General features: G+C 39.6%; 1 protein-coding gene across 1 annotated transcript; it reads right to left on the minus strand.

Annotated features, from left to right (window-relative positions):
• Window positions 1–843: 843 nt before the first annotated feature.
• LOC122732282 (cyclin-dependent kinases regulatory subunit 2-like) lies at window positions 844–22,289 on the minus strand. Its single transcript, XM_043972356.1, has 3 exons — window positions 22,240–22,289; window positions 16,454–16,508; window positions 844–1,146 (listed from the first exon to the last, which is right to left on the minus strand). The coding sequence occupies exons 1-3, from the start codon at window positions 22,287–22,289 to the stop codon at window positions 844–846; spliced, it is 408 nt and encodes a 135-aa protein (XP_043828291.1).
• Between the last annotated feature and the right edge of the window lie 461 nt (window positions 22,290–22,750).

Genomic DNA, 22,750 nt, shown 5'->3' on the forward strand with positions numbered 1-22,750 from the left:
GTTTATCCCAATCCACTAGAGTAGGAAATGGTAAACCACTCCAGTATCTTTGTCAAGAAAACTCCATGGAGAGTATGATACATGAGGTCATGAAGGGTCAGATATGATTGAACAATAACACTATCCATTGGAGTCTGTGTGGCACTAAAGAGATGCTGTAGTGTCAAGAAGACCTGAGTTCGAGTCCGGTTTCTGGCATAGCCTTACTGTGTGACCCTGGGCATATCCTTCAAACTTAGTGTCCCAGACACTAAAACAACTCTTTAAGACTAAGAGTATTTCACTTTATTTTTTTCATGGTTTTTTTGCCTGTTTCTTCTTTAACAACATGACCAATATGGAAATATGTTCTATATGATTGCACATTTATGATCTATATCAAATTGCATTGGGAAGGGAGAGAGGAGGGTAGGAGGAAGAAAATTTGAAACTCAATTTTTTTCTTTTTAAAGAGCTTATTTCCTTGGATTATAATTTCTAAAACAACTGAAAGAGCGATATATCATATTCATAAATTAACAATGGAAAATTTGAACATAAACACCTACCCCAATTACCAAGTACTGAGACATACAAGCAACAAATGAACTTCATTAAACAAAAGAGAAGTCAAATAGGCACTTATATTAAAGAGAAAATTGACTACAGAAAAATTGAATTTTAAACACCATAAAGCAGCCTACTTGCAGTGGCATTTCATTGAGCTCTGTTGCTGTGAAGAATACAGCTCATGTACAGGTATGGGTGAATGATTTGTACATTTTTTTAGGTATTCACTGAATACTACCATATAAACACATATACATAATTTGAAAAACTTTAAGTGAAAAACCCAAATAAACTTCACTTTTGTTGTTCTTTTGGAAGAGGTCTTCTAAAGAGCAGAATATGTGGTTCTGGCTCATGAACCATATAATGAACCCATCCAAGACTCTGCTGGACACACAGGCTCCTCCACTCCTCTTCATACATCAGATGGGTTTTTGGTACTTGTTTGGAAAGTTCTTTGGGTAACATAAGATGCCTGTATTCATAATGTTCATCAAAATATTTGTCCAAGTAGTAGATGTGCTTGTGGGAGCTACACCAGCGACAAGTAGCAGACACTGGGGAAGCAACAGCAGCAAAGGAAACTACAAGGAACTGCTAGGAAATTCAAAATTTTTTAAAAATGACTGCTAAAAATTGTCATTACATGGAATTGGAGAAGTAAAACACTTTTAAAAAGAGAATATAAATGACAGAACTGCAACTGTGCAAGGGTGGAGGGTGTTTTCTCTTTGGAAATTCCCTTCACTAAGGAAATTATGGGTGTAGATTAAAAAAAAAAAGCAAGTAAACCCCATCTGTCATATATGCATGTCATATCTCCTTGAGGCCAAAAAAACAGGCTTCTCTGAATTCTTTCACAGTAGAAGATTTGAAACAAATAATCATAGCTGAAGACAATTAGAAGAGATTAAAAGTCAACCTTCCTCATTTTATAGGTGTAGAAATGGAGGCCCAGAGGGTAGAAATATCTTGCCCAGGGCCCCCCCACACCCCCTCCTACCCCCCCCCCCGTTTTCCTCTCCCTCTCTTTCCCCCCTCTCTGTCTCTGTCTGTTTTTTCCCTTTCTTTTTCTCTCCCTTCCTCCCCCTTCTCTCTTCCTCCTTCCCTCTTCTTCTCCCTCACCCCTCTCCCTCTCCCTTTCCCTCCCTCCCTCTCTGTCTCTGTCTCTCTTTCTGTCTCTTTCTCTCTGTCTCTGTGTTTCTCTCTCCTATTCTCTCTCCCTCTTCCTCTCTCTCCTCCTCCTTTCTCTTTGCCTCTCTCTCTGTTTCTCACCCTTTTCTTTCTCTCTCCCTCTCCTCTCTGTCTCTCTTTCATACACACACACACACACACACACACACACACACACACACACAGAATTAATAATTTGTTTGAACACAGATACAGGAAACTTTTTCAGATATGGAAAGGACTGTGGCAGCTATCTAATCCAACCCATATATTAAAAAATATCCCTCCCACAATATGCCCAAATCGTAGTTGTCTAGACCCTGTTTGAAGTTGGCATTCGAGGCCCTTTATAACTTAGCTCCACATTCTCTTACTCCTCCAGTCTTCTTATACCTCACTTCCTGCCATGTACTCTTCTATGCAATGATATTGGCCTCCTGACTGTTCATGAACAAGACACTCAATTTTTGGACTCAGAACATTTGCTCTGCCTGTTCTCCTTGTCTGGAATTCTCTCCCTCATCATCTTTACTTCCTGCATTCCCTGACTCCCTTTAAGTACCAATTGAAATCCGAGTTTCTACAGGAAGCTTTTCCCAACCCTCTGCTCTTAATTATTTCACTTTATCCTTTATATTGCTTGTTTGTGTCTCTTTGTTTGCTTGTCGCCTCTCCCATTAGAATCTAAGCTCTTTGAGGGCAGGAACTGTCTTTTGCCTCTTTTTGTTTCCCCAGCACCTAGGACAGTTCCTGGCACATAGCAGTTGCTTAATAAATAGAATGTTTGCTGACTCAGTAAGTAAGCTTACTTGCTGTTTTCTAGGCAGCATACTCCACTTGGGGGCAGGGCTAATTGTTATTAAAATGATTTGCTGACATCAAACCTAAAGTGGCTTCCTTGAAACTTGCATCCATTGCTCCTGGTTTCATCCATCCTCTGGGAAAAAACAGAGTAAATCTCCCCCACATGAGAGCCTTTTGAATACTTCAGAATAGCTATCACATCCTCTCTGAGTCTTCTCTTTTCCAGGATAAACACACCTAGTTACTCCAACTAACTCTCATATATTGATGTTATTCAGTCATTCAGCTGTGTTTGCCTCTTTGTCACTTCATTTGGGGTTTTCTTGGCAAAGGTACTGGAGTGGTTGGCCATTTCTTTCTCCAATAAATTAAGGCAAACAGAGCTAAAGTGACTTGCTCAGCTACTAAGTATCTGAGGCTGGATTTGAACTGAGGTCCTCCTGACTCTAGAGCTGGTGTTTTATCCACTGTACCACCTAGCTGCCCTGGCTGCTTTTCATTTTTTCAAAATACTTGCAAACTGTCTGTTTAATGGTCCATTCTTGAATTGTTCCATTACTCACATGAAGTTCATGGGAGTATAGTTTTCAGTCTTTGTTTTCTTCCATCTTTTTTTTTTTCTAAAAGTCAATTTGTTGCTACCAGAACAAGTTCAAATGTAATTACGAGTCCAAATGATTGTGTGGTCCTGAGCAAATCATTTAGCCTCTCTCTGCCTCAGTTTCCTTATCTGTAAAATGGAGATAATAATAGTACCCCCTCCCAGGGTTATTGTTAGTATGAAATGAGTTAGTATGTGTAAAGAGCTATTCAGGCCTTAAAGCATTGTATGATAGCAGCTATCAATGAACCAAACCATCAGTATGGATGCTGTGGCTTAGCTTTAAAAGGAAGGGGAGAGATGGGGCAGCTAGATGGCGCAGTGGATAGAGCACCAGCCTTGGAGTCAGGAGTACCTGAGTTCAAACCTGGCCTCAGACACTTAACACTTACTAGCTGTGTGACCCTGGGCAAGTCACTTAACCCCAATTGCCTCACTAAAAAAAAACAAAAAACCAAAAAACCAAAAACAAAAAAAGGAAGGGGAGAGGGGCAGCTAGGTGGTTCAGTGGATGGAGCACCGGCCCTGGAGTCAGGAGTGCCTGAGTTCAGGTCCGGCCTCAGACAATTAACACTTACTAGTTGTGTGACCCTGGGCAAGTCACTTAACACCAATTGCCTCACTGAAAAAAAAAAAGGAAGTAGAGATACTTTATACAAGAATTTCAAACACAGCTAAATTAGAAACAAAAAATACACCTCTCTGGTATATGGCAAAACTGCTCAGTTTTTGGCAGGTCTGGTATAATGGATGGAACCCTGAATCTGAAGTCAGAAAACCATGCTTACAAATTTGACACTGCCTTTTATTGCTGTGTGATTTTCATCAGGTAACCATGGGTTCTGAAAAGCTAGACTACTCTGGGAGGTCCTACTGAGACAGAAAGGTCATGGGGATCTAAGATTATAGTACAGAGGCCTTGTTCTCAAGGAGTTCATAATCCAGAGGGGAGGGAAGATAGGAAACAAGCACTATTATGTTCCAGGCAAGGTGCTAAGCATTTTACAACTACTATCTCATTTGATCCTTATAACAACTCAGAGAGGTAGGTGCTAGCATTCTCCCCATTCTAAAGATGAGAAAACAGGCAAACATAGGTTGTGACTTCCCCAGGGTCACATAGCTGGTAAGTGTCTTAGACCATATTTGAACTCAGGTCTTCATGACTCTATGTCAACTCATCCACTGCTCCTAGTAAGAGAGAGAAGGTAGGTATAGAAATAATAATGATGCAAACTATGTAAAAAATTAATAATTAGCTAATCTAACCTGGAAAAATTATATAAAATTGTACTTATGAAAAATTATGATTATATGAAAAATTATAGGTTTGGAAAAATTATAATTGGGCCGTAAGTCCTGCCATGGTTGCCATTGAAATGTGGGTTATTTTAAATGACTATGACTAATTTGGGGGGCTAATCTATCTGAGGGGAGGACTAATCTGGGGAATTTTGACTGACTATCTGACTGCTATTAATTTAACGTGGGCCGTTTATAAATTTCCACCACACTGCTCCACTCCCAAAATTGATAAGCAAAAGATTAAGGGGCAGCTAGGTGGCGCAGTGGATAAAGCACCGGCCCTGGATTCAGGAGTTCCTGAGTTCAAATCCAGCCTCAGACACTTGACACTTACTGGCTGTGTGACCCTGGGCAAGTCACTTAACCCCCATTGCCCCGCAAAAAAAAAAAAAAAAAGATTAAGAAGCCTCTTAACTAAATAATCAAAGCAGAGTTTATTTATGAGATACTACTTAAAATTAAGAATACAGGGAAATAAAATGTACAACCTGACCGCACTGCGGTGCGTCTCTTTTCTCTGCGTCTCTTTCCCATTTGCTGCGCCTGGAACTTCTAATCTTGTCCACCCAGTCTCTCTATCTTGTCCTTCCCCCTTCTGAGTCTTGTCCACCAGCCCCTTCCTTTTGTCAGTCCTAGTCCTTTAGCCTTCTCCTTGGTCCTTGTAGCCCCCCCGTCTGTCTTCTCCAACCTTTCTAATCTCATCAGCAGTCCCCCTTTTCTAATCCCCAGCTCTCTCTCTATATCTTTCTTATCTCCACTCAAATCTCAGGGCTTTTTGCACCCACACACCAAGCTAATCTGCCAGTCAGGGCTGTGGCTGTGGCTGGGGGGGGGGGGCACGCTCAAGCATCACGTGCCTCAGCACAGGCTATGCTGGAGCCAGGCCTAGATGAGTCTGGAATCTCTCAGATAGCTCCACTCAGGTCGGAGGGAACTGGGGGCTTTTTTTCCCCAGCTGTCTGACCTGGCATCTTGTACAGCCCACAGGGCTTTTTGGTTCAGCTGAAGCAGAGGGGGAGGGGCACCAGCACCTCCCACGCAGAAGAGACCCTGAGGGCCTAAGGCTTTCTAATCTCAGCCCAAAGGTAGGGTCCCCAAATCAAAATAAATTTCCACAAAACTATAGGCATAGGGATTTAACCCATAATTTCACTGGTATAGAGAACTCTCAAGTAAGGAAACTCCTTGTACCAATGCAAGTCGGCACCTCCTGTGCAATATAGAGTCTTGGAAAATTTCCTGGAGCTCTGAGAGGTTAATTGAAAGGTAGCATGGTGTAGATGTTGCAAAATATAATGTGATAAATATTATAAGAGCCGGTAGGCTACAGGTCTATCAACCAGTCAGTCAACAAGCATTTATTAAGCACTCACTGTGTGCCAGGCACAGTGCTAAGTACTGTGTATAATAATCCAAGCAAAAATAAAGCAATTGATGCCTTCAAGGGCCTTATGTTCTGACAGAAGAAGATATATAAGAGAATACTAAAAAGGATGGTGGGGAGGAAGGTGGGCATGATGGCAAAATCTAGAGTATAGCCTGCTGGGAAATGAAAAGATGGCTAGACTGGACAGACCTCCTAAAATGGGGGAGCCATGCAATCAGAGGGATAGGCTGAATGGTACTTCCAAAGAATGAATTCCAGGGCTGGAGTGATCTTCTAGGAAGCAGAGGTTTCTGGCAATGGTAGACTAGTTCCCTCTTAGTAGATTCTGACTGAATCCATCACATGGCTCTAAAGTCAGATGCAGTACTCTGAAAATGCTTAAGTTGAAGCCCAGGGCTCACCTGAACAGAAGAGGAAACTGAGGCAGTGAACTTGTCCTTTGTCACATAGTCAAGACAAGCTTTGAACTCAGGTAGGTCTCATTTGGCCACCTGACCAATTCTCCTCCCCCCATTCACAGGACTCAATTAAGATACATTTCTTTCCTCTCCATTTTCCAATTCGCCAAATTTGCAAGACTGCCATGACCCCTCTCCTCAGTAAAGTTGCTCATTACTATTTTCCAAGGTTAATGTTTGTTTTCATCTTCTCGTTGGTAACTGCCTGCCCTTCACAGTGAAGGAAGTGTTTTTCTTAGTCATTATATATTTAACTAACACCAATTATCATTTCTCATTCTAATCTTATGATGCTTACACCGTTGCCAGAGAGATTTAAGTTTGCTCCATGAAAATAGCAATTTAAACAGATGAAAGTTGAGCCACTGCTATAAATAGCAACCAAGTCTGATTTCAACCTACTTATCTACAACTACACACCCACTTCCTTTTCTATTGTCTATTATTAACTATCATATCTAATGTGAAACTAGTTACCAACCTACTTGGTGGAATGAACAACGATACCATAAAGAGATCAAAGGATTAATAAAAGAATTTGGTCCATGTTATAAATAGAGAGTCGACAGGCTTGACCTTCAAGGAAACGGTACTGATGAATAGGTATGTCTTTGACATATTTAATTTTCCTCATTCTCTCCTACATTCTTTTAGGCAAGATTTGTCTTCCTTGACTTTTGTAATACTGTAGTCAAAAGGATATCCTGAAATTACTGTACTTTTTGCTTCTAAAAAGGGACAATATGTTTTGCATTACTTATAACACAGGACCGCTCTGTACAGGTTGGATTCTGAGAGATGATTTAGTCCCACAGATTGGATGAAACCTGAAGTCCGAATAAGGGAGGGAGGTGAACTTACCCAGACATCACATGGTTGATAAATGATAGAGTCGGAACTTGAACCCATATGTTCACATACTATTCTGCTCTTTTTACTACATTATAATGCTTCCCCTAAGTTAATATGTTAATCATGTGAAGGATCCACAGAAGGTTGTTGCATTCTCCCACCTTAGTCTTTGGAGTCACGAGACTTTGACCAATGAGTGACTTTCTCCTATTCCTTTGAGGAAGAACTGGAGTGGAAGGAAGGAAGAGGAATGAAAGAGACAGATCAGGGAGACTAATGTCCTAGAGGAGTGCCTGGTCTGGTGTCACTGTCGGTGTTAATGCTCCTTTCTCAGGTGGTGATGAGATGCTGGCAAATGATGAATGAAGAACAATGAATGATGTGGGGCCACCTGTAACCAATGTCATACCTCCCATCTGTTATCAGGCTCTCATGCCATACCTATGTCTCATTTTTTATTTGTTTAAGACTCTATTCACTTTCTGTATTTTCTATGTATTAAGAAACCGTGATTTTTCTTAGATTTTATTCATTGTGGTAGTGCAGTGGATAAAAGCGCTGGCCTAGAATCAAGAAGGCCTGAGTTCATCATGACCTCAGACACTTACTAGTTGTGTTACCCTAGAACAAGTCACTTAACCTCTGCCTGTCTCAGTTTCCTCAATTGTAAAACATGTATAATTATGGCCATCAGAGTTGTTGTGAGCATCAAATGATTTAATATTTGTAAAACACTTTAGCATAGTGTATGATATATAGTAAGCATTATATAAATGACAGTTATTATGATGGTGATCATTATCATCATTATTAGTGCCATTTTCGGTTTAAAGCAGCTGAATGGAAATATAATGAGAGAAAGGGTACGTTCTCTAATTGCTGATTCTTCTCTAGCTCAGGGCTAAGTCAAATAAAAGACATTTTATTAATGCATATTATCACAATTCTCCCTAAAGAAGGAAAAAGATCAAGTGAATACAGACTTGAACACAGAATATCAATAGGGACTTTCTTGGGAGAGGAGGCTTACCGAATGGCAGTAAGAGAAAGCATTTCTCAGACAGTAACCTTAGGCAACTATCCTTTCTCAAGTTCTTTCCTTCAGCAAGTTCAAGGAAACCCTTCCACCATCCCCCCAAAGGATAGAACTGAGAATCATGATGAGAGAGGAAGTCATACCTGAAGGGAGGAGTTGAGAACAGAATGATTCTGTTCACACAAAGTGGGGGTCAGGAGGTAGGAGGGAGTAGCTAGATTTCCTCAGTCAAATAGCTCCTAAGTTCAATGACTGTTAGACATACATGTATATAGCCAGTATTTTAAACATGGACTCTTCCCATGTCTCTGAAATGCAATTGTAGCAGTCATATATTTTCTGATTTTGTGAAAGTCTAGGATTTTGATAAGAGTAGAAAAGAGTAGAGAAGTCAGAACAGGAGTTGAGGCTATTGTAACTCTTCCTAAAAAGTCTCCTAAACCAAATCTGTGGCTATAGCAGTTGAGGACAGAATATGGATATTGGTGTCCAGCTTTTTCCCACCACAGTCATTCCCATTATTGATTCCAAGGGACAAATATAGCCACTGAATCACCAACATCCCAACTTTATAAGGGCATATAGTATTTTAGAGCTGTGAGGGAGCTGAGAGATTACCTAGTCCTAATCTCTAATGTGAAATTTAGGCTTCCTGAGGGTTAAGTAATTCTCTGAATTCATTCAGGTGGTAAGTAGCAGAGTCGGGATTCAAATTAATGTCTTCTGGCTCCAAATGCAGTATTCTTTCCTCTGAATTACGTGCTTTGAATGTATAAGGATTTTTATCATGTCATTTCTTTTCATTTTCTTTCATTTACTTTATGCATTCACTCACCCATCCATTTATTATTTAGCATGCATCCATGTATTCATTTCATTTAATTGCTTGTTTATTTATTGTTTGTTTAGTTATTTAGTTTATTTTTCATTTATTTATTCATTTCATTCATTTTCTATTTATTTTATTCTGAACTTAAAACAAACGTTTTCATAACATGGTAGAATAGAAAAAAATGGATATGAATCTGCAAATCTATTTTATACAACTTGCCATTCCTTTTAAATATATATTAAAATTATCATGTAACCTTTCCCCCCTTTTTTTCCTTCCTTCACTGGTACTCATTTCCTATGGTAAAAAGACTCTTTGACTTTTGTTGTCCTTAAGTTGTAATGCAAAAATAATAACATAAAAAAACTATACAAACATCTCATATTCGGAATCTAAAATAGAGTCACAGGTTTCTTGAAATAGCTCATAGAGATTTAGGATCTTTCTAGAAAACACAATAACAGTAATAGTAACATTAACCTTTAAAAGTTTATAAGTAGTTTTTTAATGAGGAAGGCATCACATTCAACAGACACAATAAAGGTTAATAACAAGTGAATTCCACTAGACCTAATAGAATGTAATCAATGTTGCTTAATTCTGAATAGAGCCTATGAAACAACTAAGATCCAAGAATGGAATGAAAGAGCCCTTCATGGGTGACATTACTCAGCCAACAAGATATCCAAAAAGAGACATCAAAGAAATGACTGAGTTATATGTATTGGTTAAGGAAATGGAAGAATTTCAGGAGCCATCAGAAACTCTAGAAGGGCTATCTTTAAGCAGCCTTGATTTAGGGATCAATTTAGAATAAGTGAGGAAATGATAGAGATTGTGTAACACATCACTGTAGGCTATACAAATTGTACACTTACTCAATACCTAACAGACCATGATCTAGTGGCTAAAATGATACATAAAATGATAGACTGACAGGCAATATAAGCCTCTAAAATACTGGTAATCTTGAAGCCAGATGGAATGAAATTATTTTAAAGTACAGGGACTCAGCAGAAGACATCAAAATTATGTAAGAACAGAATGAGATACATCATTTCATCTATGTTGTCATATCTACCACTGGAATTGTATAGAGAATGCTTTCTTTTGGAAAAACCTTACAAAGGATAAGCTTATACTTTAATGCTTTTAACAACAAAATAAGTTTAATGACTTTTTACAAAAAGCAATAAACATTTTTATTTATACTTTTGAGTTCCAATTTTTGTCCCCTCTTCCCACCCTCCCCTCCAGTAAGCATTTAGATAAGGGCTATACCTGTATAATTATGTCCAACAAGTTTAATGACTCTTGAAAAGCAGATGCTCACTTATTATTAGCTGTTAACAAACAGCTGTTCCATTATGAATTCAGGAATACAAGATGGTTTTCCCTTAAAATAGTTGAAACTTGGACAGCTAGGTGGCACAGTGGATAGAGCACCGGCTCTGGAGTCAGGAGTCACTTAATAACTTTGATCCTCAGTTTTCTTATCCATAAAATGAACATACTAGACTAGTGGCCTCTAAATTTCCCCATAAGTCTAAATCGATGAAATATGTAAAATATATGCAAAGGATGTAATAATACATTTAGCAGAGGATTTAGTTGGTGTGAGGGGAAAAGGAATCAGGAAAAACCTGATATAAGAGATAGTGGTATTTGAGTTGATCCTTAAAGGAAATTGGGCATTTTAAGGGCACGGATGCCAGGTAAAGGGACAATCAGAACAAAGACACAAACACTGGAGATTGAATGTTGTGTGTGAAGAATGGTAAGAAGGTGACTAGGGGGCAGCGAGGTGGTGCAGTGGATAGAACACTGGCCCTGGATTACAGGAAGGACCTGAGTTCAAATTCAGCCTCAGACACTTGACACATACTAGCTGTGTGACCCTGGGCAAGTCACTTAACTCTCATTGCCCCACAAAACAAAACAAAACAAACAAACAAACAAAGAAGGTGACTGTACCATGGAGGATATGAAAGTGAGTCACACATGGTAAGAAGGGTGGATTGGAGCCAGGTTGTGAAGGGTTTTAAATGAAAAAGATGGAGGAGTTTGAACTTGATTCTAGAGGAAAGTGACACAGTCAGACCTGGTAGCTATGTAGGAGGTATATCAGAGAGGGTAATAGACTTCAAATCAAATCAATCAGTTGACAGGCATTTATTAAGCTCAATACAAACATATAAATCTATCAAAATGACTTCTATATGAAAGTCCCCACACCCCCATACGTCTGTCTGTCTGTCTGTCTGTATATATGGTGGTGTTACCAGAGTTCTCACCTGGCTCCTTCCCCTGCTTTTGGCTACCTACAGAGTGCCCTGAGCTGTTACTCGATTAATTAACCCACTATGCAGGAAAGTATACAAAAATTGGCCAGCAGGTGGCAGTACCTTTAGGCCACCAACTCAGTTGCTTCATCAGAGGGTAGCAAATTTTTCCCAATGGTTGTAGCCTCTTTCAGGGTTATCCAGATGATGTTCTGACTATATCAATAGTCTATTTCCCTTTCCCAGAAGTCCACCTTCGTGATCTGAAATATACTGGAAAATCTCCCTAATCTCTGCTCTCACCCTCTAGTTTCCACATTCAAAAGCTTTTCCTTTTTGTTCATAAGATTCAGCAATATGCATGGGATTCATTGAAACTCTGCAAGGTAACTTTTAAAAAAATAGCATAGAAAAGACAAATCTTTCAAAAATGTTCAAATAGCAAGGTGTAGGATTTGCTGTGGTGAGATGAATTTACCTTTTCCCTACCCTTCACCCCATCCCATAGAAGGGAAGAAAATGAGGAAGAAATGAGGGAGACATCAAAGGATTGTGAGGTCACTGTGAGGCTTATAGAATTAAGGGAGGAGAAGGAATCCAGGTTGGAGGGAGTGCTTCATGGTATCAAGACTTGGAGAGAAGCCAAAGTGGTCAAGGCAGAAAGGAAGAAAGAGAAAAAAAAGAAAAGAAGGAAGGAAGGAAGGAAGGAAGGAAGGAAGGAAGGAAGGAAGGAAGGAAGGAAGGAAGGAAGGAAGGAAGGAAGGAAGGAAGGAAGGAAGGAAGGAAGGAAGGAAGGAAGGAAAAAGGAAAAAAGAGAAAAGGAAGGGAGGGAGGAAGAAAGAAAGGGAGGGAGGGAGGAAGGAAGGAAGGAAAAAGGAAAAGAAGTAAGGAAAGGAAGGAAGGAAAAGGGGAAAAGGAAGAAACAAAAGAAAGGAAGGAAGGAAGAAAGATTTGAATTTAGCAATCAGCAGTTCATTAGTGACATTTGGGAAAATAATTTCAGTAAAATGGTATCAGCAGAAGTGATATGGTAAAGGACTCAATGGGAAACAAAAAAAAAAAGGGAGTAGATCCTTCCTCCCATCACCAGGAAATTTAACAGTGAAAGGGAAGATAGAGCTGAGATAGTAGTTGGAGGAAATAAAAGAATCAGTATAAGGCTTTTAACATTTTTGGGAGAGTTAATTCTATTTTTAGGCACACTAAGCATATTTGTAGGCAGTGGAGAGGAGATGTTGAGGGTGTGGGGCAGAAGGAATGGCTGCTAGCACAAGATTCTAGTGGATGGAAGAGAGAAAGCAGTCATGGGGTGCAGGTAGAGGAATTAACCTTACTGAGGGGCTGATGCTTCTTCTATTACCAAAGAGAAAGAGAAAAGAGCATATGATAATGAAGATGCTTTGACAAATGGCTGAGGGACTAACTGAATGTCAGATAGCTCATTCTTTTAGAAATAATAAAGAAAAAGTTCTTTCATTACAAGAGAAAAAACAGACAGAAGGGCAGAAACAACCTCATATATCCACATATCAATTGCAAAGTATGTGCAAGAAATAAGGTAGGTTAAGAGTTCTTGACATAAGGAGGTCAATGTAATTTTGTAAATATCACTGTAAAATAGACAGATGTGATTCATGAACAGAATATGCTCATAAATATATTAGTATAATGTTTGTTCAGTTTTTTCAGGTGTGTCTGACTCTCTGTTGGCCCCATTTGGGGTTATATTGGTAAAAATATTGGAGTAGTTTTTCATTTTCTTCTCAGGCTCATTTACAGATGAGAAACCTGAGGCAAAAATGATTAAGTGACTTGCCTAGGGGTCACATGGCTAGTAAGTGTCTGAGGCTGGACTGGAAACTCACGTCTTCTTGAATCCATGCCAGTGATCTATCCACCTCTGCCACCTAGCTACCTATTAGCATATAGATTTGGATGGAAAAAAATGTCAAAGTAATAATTTATTTCAAGTCCATTAGACTGCAAACTTCTTGAGAGGAGACTTTTTAAAAAAAATCTTAGTGTTTGCCTTTCTTTATATTCCCAACCCTTAACACAGTATCTAGTATATAGTAAGTGCTTACTAAAAGCATTGACTTGAAGTTGTAGAAATCCATGTATCTGAGAGAAAAAACATACTAGAGAACATATACAAGTGCAAAGAAAATCAGGAAATTGTGATGGAAATAGACTACAGACAAAAGAAAACAATTGTTTAATAATCTATTGCTCTTTCTGATCTCACCATATCTGTCTATAGCCTAGCTTCTTAAACTTTGGGTCTTAATATAATATGGCATCATGTAACAGAATGTGGGTGTTGAGAAAAAATTGGCAATAGTAAAAGCTTGTGTATACCTATTTTGTATATCTATATGCTTGGGGTTACATAAACATTTCTTTTTTCTCTTTTTCTTTCTTTTTTTGGTGGGGTAATGAGAGTTAAGTGATTTGCTCAGGGTTACACAGCTAGTAAATGTCAAGTGTCTGAGGTCAGATTTGAACTCAGGTCCTCTTGAATCCAGGGTCAGTGCTTTATCCGCTGTACCACCTAGCTGCCCCCTACATAAACATTGCTTAGGCAAGAAAGGGTTACAAGTGGAAAAAGTTTAAGAAGCCCTGGTCTATAGTATCATTCACATAATCCCCCATTTTCCAAGCCTTCAGATTAACAGGGACTCTTAACTGGTCCACACTTTTTACATCTATAGTATTTCTTACATCTTTTTCTTCCTCTATATTCCTACTGCCAGTAGAGTAACAGATTCTCATTAGAGCCCATTTGGCCTGAGCAAATACCCACAGTTCATGAAATATAGTAGGTATTTAACAAATATTTATTGACTTATTTCTGGAAGCAGAAATGGTCATCATTTTCTCCTAGCAGTTCCCCATAATTAGCAAATGATTTCTAAAGGGGTGGTTATTTGAGAAGTCTGCCAGGACACCAGGGAAATGAAAAGATACCTCACACATGATATTTGTATGCCATAGCAAAGTTTACTGAAGGACAGACATCACAGCAGGCTGGGTCTTGGATGAAGAAGGAAGACCTAACGCACACAGGTGTTGTGGTTTTCTCTCAGGCACTTCTAGAATGGAGAATGTGTCCTTGTCTGGGCCTGTAAAGAGAGTCTCATGCCAATCACCTGTGCCAAGGGAGCAGCAGCTTCTCCAGATGAGATTGTGAGATAAAGCAAAAGAAAAGGGGCATCCAACCTTACATGCCCCGAGGGAAGCTGGGTAGTTGGTAGATAGAGTGCCAGGCCTGGAGTCAGGAGGACTCATCTTCCTGAGTTCAAATCTGGTCTCAGACACTTACTAGCTGTGTGACCCTGGACAAGTCCCTTAACCCTGTTTGCCTCAGTTTCCTCATCTATAAAATGAGCTAGAGAAGAAAATGGCAAACCATTCCAGTATCTCTCCCAAGAAAACCCCAAATGGGGTCACAAAGTTGGACATGACTAAAAAAAACCAAAAACAACTGAATGACATTCCCCTTAATATAGGCTGAGCACACAGGTGCACGTGTCAGAAAGCGCTGGATTTAGAGCCAGAGAAAATAGATGCCAATATTGGCTCTTCCACTTTCTTTGGGATGTTGGGCAAGTCAGTCTTCCTGGGATTCTGTTTTCCTGTCTTCAAAATGAAGGTAGAACAGAATAGGTGATCTACCTAGAAATGCTATGACCTTATAGGAAAGTTCCTATCTCTGATGTCCATAGTCAATTTACTGCCTGCTATGTGACAGGAATTGCTAGGGATTCAAAGGAAAGAAAAAGTCCCTTCATTCAAGGGGCTCACAATGTAATGTGAGAAACAACATGTAATTGGCTATGTACAGTTAAAAAAAATAGGGGCAGCTAGGTGGTGCAGTGGATAAAGCACCGGCCCTGGATTCAGGAGGACCTGAGTTCAAATCCGGCCTCAGACCCTTAACACTTACTAGCTGTGTGACCCTAGGCAAGTCACTTAACCCCAATTGCCTCACCAAAAAACAAAACAAAACAAAAAATAGAGCACAAAGGGCAGTAATTTCGGGGAAGACATATACCTTCTTGTAGAAGGTGAGATTTTTAGCTGAGACTTGAAGGAAGCCAGAGGTGCATGTGAAGAGGAAGAGCATTCCAGGCATAGAGTAGGAGAAGGGGGAGAAGAGCCACTGAAAATGTTTGGAATCCGGAGATAGAACAGTATGGAAGCCAGCGTCAATATCACAAAGTACATGTAAGAATATAAGCTGTGGGTCAAAGGATAGGAACAGGCAGTTTTCAGATGAAGAAAACAAAGCTATCTATTGCCATATGAAAAAACGATCAAAATCACTATTGATTACAGAAATGCAAATTAAAACTACTCTGAGGTACCACCTCACACCTATCAGATTGCCTAGCATGACAAAAAAAGGAAAGCAATAAATGTTGGAGAAGCTGTGGAAAAACTGGAACACTAATGCATTGTTGGTGGAGTTGTGAACTGATCTAACCATTCTGAAGAACAATTTGAAACTATGCCCAAAGGAGTATGGGACTGTGCATACCCTTTGACCGAGTAATACCACTACTAGGTCTGTATCTCAAGAAGGTCATAAAAAAGGGAAAAGGACCCACATGTACAAGAATATAAGCTATAAGAAGAATGGTAGGGGGAACAGATCATGAAGAGCTTTGAACACTAGAGGATTTTATATTTGATCTTTTTTTTTCTTTTGTGTGGGACGATAGGGGTTAAATGACTTGCCCAGGGTCACATAGCTAGTGTCAAGTGTCTGAGGTGGGATTTGAACTCAGGGACTACTTAATCCAGGGACAGTGCTTTATCCACTGTACCACCTAGCTGCCCCTTATATTTGATATTAAGGTGAATGGGAGCCACTGGAGTTTTTTGGGTAAGGGGAGACAATGATAATGGTTAGACGTGTGCTTTAGGAAGATCACTTCACTTGAGTGAAGTGATGGACCGGAGTGGGGAGAGGCTTGTGTCTGGGAAACCAACCGGGTTATTGTCATAGTCCAAGCATGAGGGAGTGGGAACTTGTAGCAGGGTGGCAGCACATCAAAGAAGATAAAGGTGGCATATGTGAAAGATGAAGGTAAAATAAACAGATCTTGGCAACAGATTGTGTATTGTTGGGGGGTGGTAAGAGAGAGTGAGGAGGTGAGGATGCCACCTACCTTCCAGGTCTGCAGAATTGGGAGGATGGTGGTTCCTTCAATAATGGTAGGGAAGCTGGGAAGGGGGAGGGAAAGATAATGTCAGGATAAAGATGTTGACATGACATACAGTTCAAGATGTCTAGTAGATGGTTGGATCCTGGGAGTCAGGACTTGTTCAGGGTCACACAGCTGGTAAGTGTCTGAGACTGGATTTGAACTCGAGTCCCCTTGATTTCAAGCCTGGTGTTCTATCCACTGTTGCCACCTAGTTGCCCCAGGTAAAGGATACTGCAGTACATATAAAATGGGCAGATGTGTAAGACCCCAAGACAAGCCTTCTCCAATTAGAGATCTGTTTCTCTTGCCCTATCCTTGTCCAGGCAGTCCCTGGGTTGTTGTAAGGATAAAATTTAATAATGTTTGTAAAAGGCTATATAAATACTAGCTATTATTATGTTTATTTTGGTTATACTGAACGGTACCATAAAACTTGACATAATTCTCAGTAAAATTGGATTCCTACATATTTTAATATTGTTTATATTTGTGGGAAAGGGAGTAGAGTACAGGTCCATATGGACCCATTCGCTGGGCAAGGCCCAGTTGTGGTCTAACGTATACCGTGGCTGCCTAATATCCATGTTGCTTTAGGAAGGAAACATGGGGGGTTTCCAGGAGAGCTGGAGATCAGAAACACAGTGCAACCTGCTGATACCAGGAACCAGAAGAACAGGTTAGCTAGCTGGCAAAAGCCAAAGAAAGAGTCAAAGGTGGCATCAGAGATGGAAGAAGAATCAAGAGCTGACATTCACACAAAGATCATGGAGTTGGGCTAGCAAGAGTCCAGTTCCAAATTTCAATGTGCAAAAATTGGGTTCTAGGAGACCAATGCAGGATCAAGTGAGACAAGATTTAATTTGTGCTTAAAGACAAAATCCTCTGAAGGCATGTCATGTGCTGGCCAGCCTCACACCAAATCTTCCTCAGTAACACAACTCTCTCCTTCTCTGCATTCTTTAGTTTCCATGGGATCTGTGGAGCAGTGAGCTGCCTCATACCCCTATGTGTGGGCAGGGTGGAGCTCTCTCCATGCTGTGCCTTAAATTCATGGGTGGTAGACAGATAGTGTGAGTCCAAAGGGTGAAATACAAATCCATTAGAATGAATAAAGGGTGTGCCCATTTTAATTTAGTTTACAGTAGGCAACACAAGGTCAGTGGTATTGGTGTGAATAAGGTTCTAGCAGATGTGGGCCAATTATTTATTGAAATAATCCTCACTTCTTATTAGGTATTCCATGGCTTATACACTGAGTGGCTAAATGAATACCTGGTATGTTTTATCAAGTGGATCTATGGACAGGCTTGCTTTCTCCCCTTTTATACATTATCCAGCTTTCCTATGGATAGAGAAAATGAACATTCACTGATTTGGTACATATGCACACACAGACCCACACACAGAGGCACACTCATTTGTGAAGCACAAGGAAAAGTGAGCAAGCCCTTCTTTGTGTTTCTTTGTTTGTTTTTGTGGTGCAATGAGGGTTAGGTGACTTGCCCAGGGTTACACAGCTAGTAGATGTCAAGTGTCTGAGGCCAGATTTGAACTCAGGTTCTCCTGAATCCAGGGCTGGTGCTTTATCCACTGCTCCACCCAGCTGCCCCTACATGAATTATTTCATACCCATAGCTTCCTATCTCAGTGAAGGACTTGCTTGTGGGCAGCTTGTGTGACCCTGGGCAAGTCACTTAACCCTTATTGCCCCACAAAAAAAAGAAAAAAGAAATATTTCATGTAAGGATAGATAGAGTTGATGCACTATTTGACTTGACTGGCATACTGCTTTCTTATTTTAAAAATCTTTATTACAAGGAATGGATGGCTCGATGGAGAGGGGAGAGATGCATCCAGAAATGAAGGTGGCAAACAAAATATATAAATACAAATAACATTTTTTAAACTAGCAAAGTCAAAAGTCAGGGCTCATGACAGCAAGTCCTTATTTAGTGTAATAATTTTTTCTTTATCTTTCAGATTCTCAAGCCGGCAGACATCCTTTCAGTTTCCAAATATATATATATATATATATATATATATATGACCCAAACAGGTTATAATCTGTGAGAATCAGAATGCCATCCCCTGCTGAGAAAGACATTAACTAAATATACCATGTGATGCTATTATCAAGGAATCCTCTACTTTTATTGGCAGAGAACACTCCAAGATACAGAGAAAGGACTGATAAATAGATGTATAGAATGATTTTACACACACACACACACACACACATACACATAATACATACAAGTATATATATGTATATATTTACATCTAATGGTAGATCTCTAGGGTGGGATGGGGGGAAGAGCAAAACTTCATTGTATATTTAAATGGAGTAGCAAGTTGTATATAATAAATTTGCAGTATCATGTGTAATCATCTTTTTGAAAACATATACTTTGTTATGAAATGCTTGTTTTATACCATAAATTAAAAACAAAACATAAAAAAGACATTGAGAAATGCACTGTCTTTTTGAAGATGAAAAGGTTTAAGAAAGTAGCAGAAGCATAAATCAATAAACTCTTGTCATATTCTTACAGTGGTATGCGAATTAATAGGGATGAAGTAAGATAATTAAATTTATTGACATAAAATAAAACTTCTAACACTTTACATATTAACAATATTTTGATATGTAACATGTCCTTTTGCTACAGTCACTTGTTTGACATGATTTGGCATTGAGCTCACGAGATTTTTACACATACTTTTTAATTATGAAGAGACAAGATGTATATGTGAAAATATGTAAAGAATATATACAAAATAAATACTTGATTGTCTGGGGAGCATAAACTTTAATAGGTGAGAGGTTCAGGAAAGGATGAATGTAGAAGCTGGCACTTGAACTGATCTTTTAAGGGAACTAGGGATTTGAGAAGTGGAAGTGAGGAAGGAGAGCATTCTGGGTAGGGAGAAAAGCCAGTACAAATCCACAGAGGGGAGAGACAGGATGGCATGCCTATGGAACAGCAACAAATAGGCTGGTATAGCTGGGTCACAGAGGTTGAAAAGGTAAATAATGGATTAGACTGGAAAAGTAGGAACCAGACAGAAAGAAGATTTTAAAATGCCAAATAGAGAAGTTTGCATTTGATTCCAGTGGCCAAAAGGAGCCACCTGATGTTACTGGGTGGGGTTTATTGACTGATGGACACCATCAAGGTGAACTTTAGGAAAAGCACTTTTGCAGCTGGATGTAGGAGGAATATGAGTGGGGAGAGTCATCAGACAGGGAGACAGAATAGGAGGCTATTACAATAGAATAGGCAAGAAGTGATGAAGGCTAGGACTAGGGTTGTGTGAATGGATGGGACACATACAAGAGATGTGGTGGAGATAGAAATGACAAGATGTGGCAACTGTTTGGATAGATGGGGTGGATGAGAGTGAAGAGTTGCGGGTGACATTGAGGTTGTGAACTTGGTTGACTGAAAGGATGAGGGTGTCTTGCAAAGTAATTGGGGAGTTCTGAAAAGAATTTGTTGTGGGAGGAAAAAATGAATTGATTAGCATCTAGTTAGTAACTACTGTTTAATAGAATTCAACTCCTTTGGGGGGAAATCCTGATTGTTTTAATCCAGCCTCTATCCTAGGCTCACCCCCAATATGTTTGTGTGTCTTGACTCAAGGGTTCTCTTCTATGACTGCATGCTACAAGATGAATAAGATGAGAGATCATTTATATACTAATTAAATAGCCAGACAAAGAGTAGTTGTTAATGGGTCAGTGTAAACTTGAAGAGAAAAGACTGAAACAAACATTTATTAACTGCCTACTATGTGCCAACCTCATTTGATCCTTATAATCTTATGAGGTAGGTTCTATTATTATCCCCATTTTGTTTTTGAGGAAACTGAGGCAAACAGAGGTTAAGTGACTTGTCTATGGTCACACAACTAGCATCTGAATTTGTACTCAAATCTCCCTGACTCCTGACTCCTGGCTCAGTGCTTTTTCTACTGTGTTATCCACGGAGGTAGCTGGTGGCATAGTGGATAGAGTGCTGGGCCTAGAATCAGGAAGACCTGAGTTCAAATCTGTCCTCAGACACTTACTAGTTATATGACCTTGGACAAGTCATTCAACCTCTGTATGCTTCAGTTATCTCCACTTTAAAATGAGGATGATGATAATAGCACCTACCTCTCAGGACTATTGTGAGAATCAAATGAAATGATATCTATAGGGGGCAGCTAGGTGGTGATATAGTGGATAAAGCACTGGCCCTGGAGTCAGAAGGACCTGAGTTCAAATCCATCCTCAGACACTTTGCACTTACTAGCTGTGTGACCCTGGGCAAGTCACTTAACTCCCATTGCCCCACAAGACAAAACAACAATAAAAAAAAACAACACAAAACAAACAAAAAAAGAAATAATATCTATAAAAGTGCCTACTACATAGTAGACACTATAAAAATGCTTATTCCCTTTCCCACCTAGCTGCCTCCAAGAGAGATCTCTAATGAAGTACCCCAAAGACATAGCCCATCTGAAAAAAAATCTGGGGATTTTGGTATACTGAAATCTCAAGGTGAGTCAAGAGTATAATATGTCAGCCAAGAAATCTAATGCAATCTTAGGTAACATTAAAAGAGGCAGAGTGTCCAAGACCAAAGAGTTTATGATTCCACTTATAGAAACTGGTCAGACCATAACTGTAGCATTACATTCTGTTCTGGGTCCCAGATTTTTGGGAGGCTATTGATAAGCTGGAATATATCCAATGTAAGCCAGCTAGAATTGGGATGGACCTTAAGATCATGTCATAGGATGGTCATTTGAAGGAACTGGCAGTGTTTGGCCTGGAGAAGACTGGTAGGAGGTGGGAGATGGGAGTGGGAATTAAGACTATCTTGAGGTAGGTGGAGTGCTGTGAAATGGAAAAGGGAAGTCTTGTTCTGCTTGGTCCCAAAGGGCAAAAGTAGGAGTCATAAATAGAAGTTGCCAAGCATTGATTTAAGCTTGATATAAGTACAACAGTTGTCTTGTTGAACTCTGGAACTCCTTGCTCCCTAGGTTCATTGTGAGTTGTTTGGGGTAATCATATTTATGCAAAAAAAAAAAAAAAAAGCTCAAGACCCCATTCTAATCTATTTACAGCCCCCAAACCAACCTTGAATGAAATAGCAAAACCGAATATTAAGGTAAATAACAAGGAAAAATTAAGTAGTGGAATCAATCTCTATTCTCTTTCCTCTTGCAGTCCCAGACACAAATGAATATATTCTCTTCAATTATGTCAACTTCCTAGGAATATAATCCCTAACCACTTCCAATCTTCTATAATCCTACCAAGATGCTAGGAGGAGGTAAGTATATACTTTGTGCTAAAGAAAGAAAAAAACTTTAAATTTTAGTACCATCTGCCTTGCTGAAGGATCTTGGGGTTGCCATGTTTCCTGAGGGTCTCTGAGATTTTCAGGGGATACCATAGAAGTGTTGTTCAATATGCCCTTGCTTCCTCTCCCCTCACACTTTTCCCCAGCTTGAGTCCTCTTAACCTTTCTCTGGCCATTGGACTTTGATGACTCTGGAGGAGAGAGTAAGGCTGATAACTTTGTGTAGATCTGCCTCATTTAAATTAAGTCCAATTCATGATCCACCCTCATGATGTCATTGGCCCTGTTTGAAACTAAAAGAACAACAAAGAATACTACATGAAGTTTCTAAACAGAGGGAACTTCCAAAGCAGGTGTTGTGAGTTAAATCTTTTTACCCATATTTCTTACACATGTGCTTCACTATTACTGTGGTCGAAGTTTAAGCTTTCTTCGATCATGGATGCGATGTGTATTTGTGCAAAAGAACCAGGTTCTTAGGAGAATCTTTTTTATAAACTCTCTTTTCCATGTTATCTGAGAAGAGTAATAGTTGCCCTCTGGAGACTCAATTTGCTAATTCAGACAGAAGTTGGGGAATGCTGCTATGCTGATGTTTCTTCTTCTTCTTCTTCTTCTTCTTCTTCTTCTTCTTCTTCTTCTCCTCCTCCTCCTCCTCCTCCTCTTCCTCCTCCTCCTCTTCCTCTTCCTCCTCTTCCTTCTTCTTCTTCTTCTTCTTCTTCTTCTTCTCCTCCTCCTCCTCCTCCTCCTCCTTTTCTTCTTCTTTCTTTTTTCTTCCTCCTCCTCCTCCTTTTCTTCTTCTTCTTTCTTCCTCTTCCTCCTCCTTTTCCTTCTCCTCTTCCTTCTTCCTCTTCTTCATTTTCTTTTTTGTCTTCTTTCTCCTCTTCTCCTTCCTTCCCTG

This window comes from Dromiciops gliroides, chromosome 6 (assembly GCF_019393635.1).
Source record: "Dromiciops gliroides isolate mDroGli1 chromosome 6, mDroGli1.pri, whole genome shotgun sequence".
Taxonomy (NCBI): domain Eukaryota; kingdom Metazoa; phylum Chordata; class Mammalia; order Microbiotheria; family Microbiotheriidae; genus Dromiciops; species Dromiciops gliroides.